The sequence below is a fragment of the Egretta garzetta genome, unplaced genomic scaffold (genome assembly GCF_000687185.1).
Source record: "Egretta garzetta isolate BGI_Z169 unplaced genomic scaffold, ASM68718v1 scaffold369, whole genome shotgun sequence".
In the NCBI taxonomy this organism is placed as follows: Eukaryota; Metazoa; Chordata; class Aves; order Pelecaniformes; family Ardeidae; genus Egretta; species Egretta garzetta.
Window position 1 is genome coordinate 2,228,097 of NW_009260837.1, and position 10,827 is coordinate 2,238,923.

Below are 10,827 nucleotides of genomic sequence, written 5' to 3' on the forward strand. Positions count from 1 at the left end.
TAAAAAAAATTTGCACAAAGTTTTATGATGGTACAAAACATGAAGCAATAATATACCAGTAAAATGAAATCATTTTACTACAGAAGATTTTTATAGTTTTTCAATAAAGAAAAAAATATGTTATTTTACACTTTAAAAATTATGAAACAATCTAAAACAATATAAACTGAACATTTTGTAACACTGCCTTTACAAATTAATAACTTTATAAACATATAATTTTTTTAAATATATTTATCAGTGCAAGATACTTTTCAATGTAAAGTTGCAGTATCATTTTTCCTTTATTGAAGGGCAACTTTCATTCTATTACCTTCAGAGAAATCAAATCTTCAGTGCTAGATCCTCATTATCATAGTAAGGTCTGAAGACCACAAAGGAGATACATTTCTTTTTACGTTCGCTATTCTGAGTATGTTAAAAGAAGAAAAAACCACCAACCACCAGCTTTACTGTTCAAATAGATCAAGACCAAGAGCTGGGCCAGAATCTATTGAAATCCATGGGAATATTTCAAAAGGTTTTGGGCTTGGGCTCCCCAATGGGATTTTCTCTTCAAGGCAATATATGCATGTAACTCTCAGTCAGGTTAGTGGACTAGAAGGTTTTTCAGCTAAGGAGAACAGACCCTAACACCTGAATCACACGGTGGTAGTGGGCTGAAAATAGTTTCGAAAAATCCATTTCTTCTTTGGGTTAATTAACTAGCTGCTGTGCTACTGTTATGGTCAAATCACACTGTTGGATACAAATGAAAATTCTGCCTCTGCCAAAGCGAGTTTTTTCTTTGGGACATTTCATGGCCTAACTTTTAGGCCTACCTTTCAGGCCTTAGGTGCTCTGTCTTACCTTCGGGAGGACCCAGGGTATAGAGCCCACGGAGGTAACTCTTCCAGTTTAGGCATCTAAATGGGTGTTTGAATATTCACTGTTGTCTCTGACTCTAGAACTCTTTTGAAGTAGCAACTGTCCGTTTTTGTTTCTATTGGGTCTTCCTTCAAAATATTTTCAATTTCCAGACTCATATTTTTACCTCCAGTCCCCCTCCCTTTTCTTCAGTTTCTAGCTTACTGGTGGGTTTTCTACAGGTTTATCTGTTTTATGGTTTGTATTGGTGAAATGATATGCTTCAAAACATTTAATTGATAAATAGGGATGGATTCTGTTGCTCTAGTAATTCAAGGCTGAATTAGCCCTTCTTTAGTCCTAATCCTGCACAGGGTACTTCATTGCTCTACTACAAAAGCTATTTTGGAAAAAACTAACTCAGAAAGTCACAGTCCCTGACTCTGCTTGGGGAAATCGGTGAAGACAAACATGAGTTCAGCACTTTGCAGGACATTCCATTCCCCACGTCTGCACTGGTTTTACCTGCCGGTCGGTAGGTACCCAAGGGAAGGTTAAAGCTGCCTTCTTCCACTGTTATGGCTGTGCTGTGTGCAGGTCACCGCAGAAAACCCAGGGGCTCCCCTCACACCTGCAGGAGGGGAATGATCCCTCTGGTCCCTCGCCTCCTCCTATGGACCCCCGAGGGCCACAAAATCTTGTTTCTTTCTACCCTGTTGGACCAGCTGCATAGGCTGTTGAACATTATTTGTCCAATAATATTTGTCCTAAAAGATAAAAAAATTGCCATGTAATTGTCAAACACATTTTTCTGACAGCTTACGCTACTCAGCTGACTGAACCTGTCACGATCTGCACTTCTGGTCAAACAGAAACCTCCTGGTATGAAATGGCAATTGGATAAAACAGGATGGTAAGAACATACCCTACATACACCGTGGGATTTTATTCTGTCCTCAGTACCCATCATTCTCCCAATTAGCATTGATTAGCATGAAAATACACGTTTACTGGGAGAACAGAACTCTGGGTTCAGGTAGGGGCAGGAGGAGGAAAGTTTCTCATTTTAAAGGCAATCTTTTCAGTAAGCGAATCATTTTCCCTAGGGTAATTAACAGGCAAGCTGTTCAGGGTAAAAGACATGTTTCATGACTTCAGGAAAAAAGATACTGTCACTTTATGCTGTTAAGAAGAAACCCAAAGTTCGACTTTGGAGGGTAAAGTTAGGAATTTTCCCTTATTTTTTAACACAAACTCTAATAAAATCCTTTGCCATTACCAGCAAGTTAAAGCTGCAGTTTTCTTTCCTTGGCAATGGCAAATGCTTATGCAAACTACTCAGAGAGAGGAAGAGAGAGAGGAAGAGAAGAGAAAGGGAGAGAGAGATTTTACATTTGAAAATACATTCTATATGAAAGAACAATAAAAGGGGATATTGCAGCTTTATACAAAAGGGTCAAGAGACATGAGGTTGAAATACAGAAAGCAGAACAATCAAGCCAGGTTGTCAAATCTGATTAGCCCTTGCCTTGCTGAGGCTACTTTCTCACACTAAAATATACTTTTCTTTTAGTCAGTGAGCCATCGGAGTATGATTAAAGACAAGGGCATAACGGCAGAGAAGCAGAGCCATAGTTAACGTTAACACAATGAGAAGCAGTACAAACAAAAAGGCACTTGAGAGGACATACACTAGCCAGTGCCAAGGACTTTTTTGTTTAGTTTTTAGGCAGTACACTCGGTTACCAGTTGTGTCTGATGATGGCACATACTCTTTTATGGAGTTCACAAGCACAAAATTTAGTACAACACTGAAAAACATCAATAAAATTTGACTGTATTGCTTCGTAAACAGAGCTGACACACTATATCGGTACTGATGCAGCAGTACTTTCAAAAACATCCTAACCCTTCTTTGCCTATGCACAACACGAGCAATTATACACAAATACAGGTGCAGGAGTCCACTAAATTGCTGTTACTCCAATATTTTCTGGGCACTGAGCTACAGACAGCATGTCCATCCAAAGGACCCCACTGAACACATTTTGTGACAGCATCTTGGATTTTGCACAGTAAAACCAAAATTATCCATTAACGGAAAACAAAAAAGAGGGAGAGAAAGAAAGACAAAATGAACTATAAGTCAATCATACTTGGTCTCAACACCAGCATTCGATTATTTCAAATAAAACCAACAGAAAAAGCAGACTGTACATGATTCAGATTGTTAACACAGATTGTTGTCCATGTTTGTTGGTTACACACTCATTGAAGCTCCTGAGAAAAGCTTGGCTCAGTGTCATCAATGCACTTTTCAGCCTGTACAGTAAAAGAAGATCAACAGTTCCCCAGCATGACCGAGCTATGTCCTTCCATCCCGATTCTCTGAAACTTCTCCAGTCGCTTTACACCTTCATGCTTCCGAGTATGAATTCTGTGTGTTTAGTTTATCTTTTTTCAGTTTTACACCATCGACCAGTTCAAAATTGTAGTTCTCCAGTGCAGACAAGTTCCTCTCTGACATCCCATTGTGCCAACAGGCACAGTAGAGGACAACTCCACAGATGGCTCCTAAAAGCACCCCAAGTGCACTCATGGCTATAATGGTAATAAGGATTGGATCTAGGGTCTTCAGGACATTGCCTGGTTTCCTGGAGATATCATCGTAGTCCTCACCTGTATGGTATGGAGGCGTAAACCCTGAAATGGAGGAAAGAATTGCAAAATGTTCAGAACCGATTCTAGGTAGAACTTTGATGAGTTGGAAATGTGGAGAAAGGACATCAAGTTTCTGGCATAAACTGCTACAAAATTTGAAAACCCAGCTTCTTGGAAGTAGTCATAAATAGCTGGAAACTATAATGCAGCCCAAAGAGTTGTTGATTTTTTCCATACTGTTCTCCAATCCCTGAATCTGCTGCAGGTTAGCAGGGGTCTGATTCTGCCGTGGATTAAGTGGGAGTCTTGGGAATGAATAACCAGACTTTTTGATTATATTCTGCCAGTTTGCAGTATTTAGCTCAAAAATATTAATTAAATCTTGTTCAGCTCAGTGTGAATGTTTACAGCCTCAGACATCGGTCTGGAATCTGCAGCCGGTTTGCATCCATCTCCACTTCACTGACCTTGAAATGGAAATAGCGACAGAACTGACACAGAAGAGCACTCTGCCCCCTTGTGTGAAATATTCATCGAGTATCATAACGTTTTCCCTCACCCCTTTTGGTTTATGAAAGAGATCCATTAAGCTTGCAAACCCTGCTAATTGTTGCAGGAAAAGCCAAAAAGTCTTTTTGGACAAACGCTGCTTTCACTGAAATCAATGACAGCAATCCTGTTGACTGTAACAAAAAAATTAAGCTCATTGCCTGAAAAATGCAAGGATATTTTATTATTGGGACAATATGACAATTATGATCCATTTAATGATCCATTTACAGCTATCATCATTGAAAATGATAATGCTTTGGTAGACTGGTCATAAAGTGACATTTTCAGCCAGGTCTGAGAAACAATTAGCCTGAAGAGTCTTGAGCCTAATTACCTAGACACTGCGTGAGTCATAAATTGTAAGATATAATTATAGCTGTTCCTTTAGCTGTGGACAAGCCTTGCCGATAACAAAATACTAAGGAGCTATAGTGTGCATGTGTATATATGTATATGATGTAACAAATTATGTATATAAAGTTTGAAGGGTTTGATACAGGTATAAATAATTCAAAGTCCATAAGACTATATGACAGAGAAGAATAAAACTATTCCACCTTCCAAATAAACATAAGCCTTCTTAACATCTGATCTAGATAAATAAAAAACCTTAATACAACATGCAGTTAGAGAATTAATCTATAAATAAATAAATACAATATACAATTTCACATGAAAACATGCTTTAAAATTAATTCTCTTTTAACAATAACACAATTTTTACCTGTTTGATTACTTTCTGTGTCTTCTTCTTCATCTATTTCATTCTCCACATCAGTTGATTCTAATGAAGCAAAGAGAATTGACATTGATTATTAGGGTTACAAACACTGATTGACTATCATGCTGGCAATAATGGTATAGCAGATTTTCCTGTGTCAGAGCATCATTATGTCAGCTTGACAGAACTGTTCATTATGATGGGCTCTGAAAATTAATGGAGAAAAAAGAAAGATTTAAAAACTCCTCTCTGCCCGGTCTTGGCACAGTTTTAGTTGTCAGCAGGGGTTTTCCATGTCTGGGAAAGAGAAATCAGTGTGATGAATTAGCATCTCATTCATTGTATTTACAATTTTGGAGCCCAATTCCATAACACTTCATCAGCATAGGCATAGTTAATCACAAGAATAGTTTCACTGACTCCAGCAAGACCACTTGTGTTTGGGTTTCAGACAAGGCTTTTGGCTTTAGTTCCCACGGGCCAAAATCTTTGCTCGGCATTTGGTTTGAACAACAGAGATGTGTGGAGGTAGGAAAGAAGTTACTTTCTTCTCCCATTTGGAATCAGGTAAATACCATCACTGTGGACCCAGCACCCTTCTTGGCACTGAGGACACTGCAGGAGGACCAAGCAGAGCATCCTGCCTCTCTTTCCTGGTCACTGCCCCTCTGGTGGCATATGAAGAACCCCAGGAGATGGACTGTGTGATAAAAAGAGATTGTACAGTTTTCTCGTCCTGCAGTGAAATTACCATGTAGCTGAAGTCTGTCACGTTACCCTCAAAAGGCTATTAGCTACAAAAGCTGAGGGACACCCTCTATTACTGCTCTCAGTTGTGTTGCCAACTCACATGGCATACGTTTACGTTTCTAATGCTGAGGGTTCGCAGTTCTATTCCCTCTCCTACATAAAAGTCATTGCTTCATCTCCATCATGAAGGACAAGGGTTCAGCTGCTTGTGTTCATCTGGGGTTGCTGCTGCCAAATTACCTGCCGTATGCAATGCACATATGATCAGCAGTGACTGGAATAACTCAAGACTGGCCAGAAATAAAAGGACTCAAATAACATCTCAGGAATAGCTTGGCTCAGATGTGGAAAAGGCCGTGCTCTAACATTACTTCGTGTCCCACAGCAAACAAGTCACAGCAAACTCAGAATTACAGAACAGCAGAGGATAGAGCAGGGGCCGTTTCACCCTGTCTGCGCATCCTGTAAGGGTTTAATACGGTCCTTTAAAAAAACTAGGGAAGAATTAAAGTAGGCTTGGCAGTAAGTGATCTAAAAAGGGTGAAGAAATAAAATTGGATTTTGAGCATTAGTTAGAACAGGGAAGAACATCAGGAAAAGCAGAGAAATTTAAAGAGGACAGTGATATGAAATACAGGGAGAGATGTGAGGATGTGAACATGCTGTGACCCATGTCAGTAGGATGCCAGTTCTGATCCAAAAGGCTGCAGCTGCTGTGGTAGTGGGGTGATAACAGTGGCACTTACTGTGAATAAAGCTACGGGCCAGATCAGGATATTTTCAGTGCAAAACGTCCTATAGAGTCAATAATTATCTGTCCCTTTCTCACAGGAAAAAAAAAAAAGCTATCAAAACAAAATAAATAATGTTTTGGATGAGATTTCTTTATGTTCTTGCTATTCATACTTACTTCGGCAATCCTCTTGTGCTACGTGATTGTCAATTTTAATATCATCCACAGCAATTCCTCCAGTTCCTTTTCCAATTTCTCCCTCAATAACCACCTGGCAAAATAAGATAATGTTCACATTGTTTTCCTGTTAACACACAATTGCAGCATTCAGGATATCTTAATTAGTTGTTAACACACATCTTCACTTGTCATGATGCCACATCTACATGTACTTGATTGTGGCCTGCCAATCTGCACTGCATGCCTTTATGAACTTATGCATGCAGAAGTGAATTTATAGAATGTCATCACTTCATTGAAGACTTCTCCACCAGCAGCAAAACTGTGGCAAGGATGCAGTTTTGTGACATGAGAAATGATTTTTAAACTATTTATTTGGCCTTTGATAACAAATTGCTTGTATTGTTGTCATCTGAGATACCATGAAATGCACCACTATTATTACTGTCACAGCAACAACACCTCATCTGTAGGTGGAATACTCTCTACATAAATCCTACAGTGACATTTTCTGCTATGGTTTAGCAAACATGACCAGCAAGGTCTTACTGGCCTTGGGTCTGTTAGTTCAGCGAGGAGTGGCCAAGCTCACCTGATAGTGCTTCACAGACTTGTGAAGAAGAACACGTCCTTCCTTCCAGCAGTTTGCCTGGTGCCCGCTCAGGGTCCACAGCACCTGATCGTATTCATCCGGCTTTTGGTACCGCAGTTTGATCTTCAGGGTGCCGACGTGTGCGCCGGACATGTGGTACCAGAAAGTCATGCAGTGGGCAGAGTTCTGCGAGTAAATCATGGGGCTCAGCAGCCGGGCAACTTTCCCTTTCTGGCTTTCGTCAGCTTGTGAGTAAATGAAATTGCCATCTCCTACTGTGACAGAAGGACTGCATTAGGAAGAGCCACCAGCTTTCATATTCTTTGTTTACCTAAGAAGCCCCAACCACCCCCCGACCATTTTGCCTTCTTTCCATGCTGACAGGTCAAGCCTCACAACCAAGAGAGTCAGAGGGCATTGGCTTGGGAGCTCTGGGAAAGCTGATGTGTGCTAAGGAGAGTTCATTCCTTCTGGCAGTCTCCTTTGCTGTTCGTTGGGATGCTTTGTGAGAGTGCACCGTAACAAGATGTTCACTACATGGCACACACGAGGCATTTTCTTTTGCTCAGGGAAGGAGGCAAAAGCATGTTTGGTGTGACAGCGTATGTTCCACTAGTCAGCGTGCACCTCCTGAAGAGAGCCAGCCCTAGTTCAGCGGGCTAGACAGAAATCCCTTGGGGCCTACTCTAATTGTGCAAAGAGCTATTTTTAATCTCTGTTTAAAGTAATCTGTGCTCAAGAGAGCAAGATTAGAATGGGAAGAACACTGGAGGGTAAACTAGCTTTGAACAGCCATGGCCAGAGATCAGGAACTGAGACCTAAACAGTGCTCCCAAATAGAGGCTGAGCATTGTCACAAACGGTGCCAGAGCTATTCCCTTGATTTTGGCAAGAACACATTGGGAAAATGATATTATTTGGCAATATCATATTTGTGAGCTGCTTCCTGAAGGAGTGAGATTATGGCTGGTATTTTCTAAAGAGCATAATGGATCTATACACATTGAAATCTGAATACCTAATACCCTTAACTTGGAAAATTACTTGCTTAATCACACTGGGAGAGAAGCATGTGGGAGTGTGATTAGTTTGGTAACAGAAAATTGCTAAGTAAGATACTGACTACAGGGAAGTGCTTCTGATTTACACCAGCGAGGCATCCATTCCAGTCAGCTTTTGAACAGCTTCTTTGCAGAGAATTATGGTGGAAAAATATGAAGTTCATCCTGGTGTATGTAAGAATAGTTTGCATATGTAATGCACTTGCACAAAGGGATGGAGACAGCATTTACCGGCATTGGTATAAAGTTATTTTGAAAGTAGGAAGGAGAAAAGTAATAACAAGAAATACTACTTCTCAAATGCTGAAATAAGTCTCTCTCTCTCTCTCTCTCTCTGTTTATACCAATGCTTAAACAAAAGTAAAAAAGAGGAGAAATAAGATGCTTTGGGAGGGTGATGTTTTATCAGCACTGGTCTTTGCTTATACATGATATTCTTGTATTTAATTTGAAATAACATATAACTGAGAATTGCTGGCTTGTAATGGTATAGTCCTGCACCAACGAAGAAGGGAAGATGAGCACTGTCACTCTGGGAAGTATTAAGAAGGACAGGGTAGTAAAAAGTGAATCACCAACAGACAGGAGTGGGTTAAACCCAGTGGCTGAAAGGAGTGGGCTTAATAAATGAGAACGGGAAATATTTCTTCTAACAGGAGACAAGGATGTTTTATTTAGATTTTTCTGTGGGCAGTCAGAAGTATCCTGGCCAATATGCATGTGGAAGTATCTGGTCTTCGGAAGAATTTTTTGAGGGAAGATGATATTAAATTGCCAAAAAATTTAGGCTTCTTTTTTTTTCCCCTTTTTTCTGTCTTACTGAAGCAACATCTTGTCCAGCTCCTTCAGCAGCAGTGCTCGTGCCTGTATGTTCTTTCCAACTTTGCTTCTGTGCAGAGGGCAGCACAACATGTGCAAATCTCATCAAAGAATGGTGATAGGGAAATCCGAAGGGAGGAAAGAAGAAAAATAATCACAGCATTAGGATGGCTGTCTCAGTTGGAAGACCTAACTCTGGCCAGACTTAATCATAACATGTATAATTTGAAGTGACATATAGCATATCCTGCTGTCTTAAAGCAATTGCTGTTGAAGATCACTTCTGTGGAGTTTCTTAGCTTTATAGAAGTGCAGCTGAGAACAAGATACGCCTGGGAATCGCTCATTGTGGTTCTCCCAATATATAGGGTGGCCTTGCTGTGTAGTGGTGATGCTGAGGCGCTTGTTTGGGATGGCAATGCCATTCAGACTGCCTGAGGTCTCCTTTCACACCCACCCCACTCATTCTGTACCTGCTGGCAGGCGAATAGCAAACCTGGCAGGTGAAGGTGCCCTTAGAGTTGAAGGAAAATTTTGGCAAATATCGAAAGTTAGTGCGGTGCAGTAAAGAGCAAAAGGGGCTGCCTGTAAGACTTACTGGAGATACAGCTAACGGAACAAATAAGTCTTCTGCACTAGCAGGGCCCAGCAGAAACAACAAAATCTCATTTGAAGAATATTATTTCTTCATCTCTTGATTGAAGACAGGTTCAGTCTCTCTATAATCCTTGGTGGCAAAGTGCAGATAGCTCTCATTTCCAGAATATTATCGCAGTGCTGGGTCAGGAACTCTGTCTTCATTGTCTTAATTAGAGCTTTACTTATGCATGCCTTTTAGATTTTGTCAGTCTCTGGCTAACATAGCTTTTAACCTCCTTTCAATGTCAGATCCTACTGAGCCATTTCACTTTACATCAATTTTTCCACCATTACAGCCTTCACTTCAGCTAACTGCATTTAGTTAATTTGATGCCATTTATTTGTACAATGCCATTTATAGTCAAAGTATTATAAGTTTTTTTTTTCCCTGAAACTACTGTACTTGTCTTAAGATTCAATTGAAAGCGTCTCAGAATGTAAAAAGTCCAATTTTGTCTAATTTCCTTGTCATTCTCATTAGGCAAAGGGTTGCAGAAGTGGGAAGGGGATTCATCTCAACACATTTGATTAATCTGCACGTATGCAAGAGAGAACACTAAAGTGAGAGGCTGTGCAGGTCACGCAGCGCCTTCCCTTCGCCACTAGCCAGCAGCATATTTATTGCCTAATTATGCAGAGCCATGGATTAGATTCTACGAAACCAACCAATCAATTTCCCAGGGTGATATTTCTGGAAAAACTGTGTGTGAGTGAAGGGATGGCTATAACCTCCACCTCCTGCTGGAGAGGAGGAGGGCATGGAAATACATCCATCCGTGAAGTTTCACTTACAACACCTTGCTGTGGTGGGCAGCCCCCGTAGTGAAGTTTGTTTATGACTGTATCACTTGGTAAGTGATATCTGCAGAATATTTGGTCATTCAGTTTTTTTTCTACCCTAGATGGTGGTTTTCCACAGGCAAGTCAGGAGGAAGGAATATCTTCAGTTGCTGACAATAAACGATCTTTATTCCCCAACAGAAAGCACAATTGTGGTCAGTTGTGACTACATATAACGGGTTAGGTTGCCTAGAAAATCATCTTTGAGACTCTATATATTTTAGGTGTAATTCATTCTCCTCTGGTTTTGGAAGGCATGTTGCTATTAAACCTCTTCCCATGTAAAATGGCTAAATCATGAACTCATGATTACCTGTGTGGTCTTGAATCGGCCCAGTCTTGCTGGTCAGGATTGCCCACTTTAAATCCACTTGGTTGTCGTGCTCCCAGTGGCACAAAGTCTTTTGGGATCCCCAGCCAAAGGCACAGTTGA

General features: G+C 40.5%; 1 protein-coding gene across 1 annotated transcript in view; it reads right to left on the reverse strand.

The window, feature by feature from the left end:
• Positions 1–2,933: 2,933 nt before the first annotated feature.
• Positions 2,934–10,827, reverse strand: part of NRP1 (neuropilin 1) — an 82,983-nt gene continuing 75,089 nt past the window's right edge. The window contains exons 13-17 of the mRNA XM_035902433.1: positions 10,708–10,827; positions 7,036–7,310; positions 6,441–6,534; positions 4,784–4,843; positions 2,934–3,549 (exon numbers count right to left, since the gene is read on the reverse strand). Coding sequence (XP_035758326.1) covers positions 3,263–3,549; positions 4,784–4,843; positions 6,441–6,534; positions 7,036–7,310; positions 10,708–10,827 — 836 coding nt within the window. The 3' untranslated portion in view covers positions 2,934–3,262. The remainder of the gene's footprint in view (positions 3,550–4,783; positions 4,844–6,440; positions 6,535–7,035; positions 7,311–10,707) is intronic.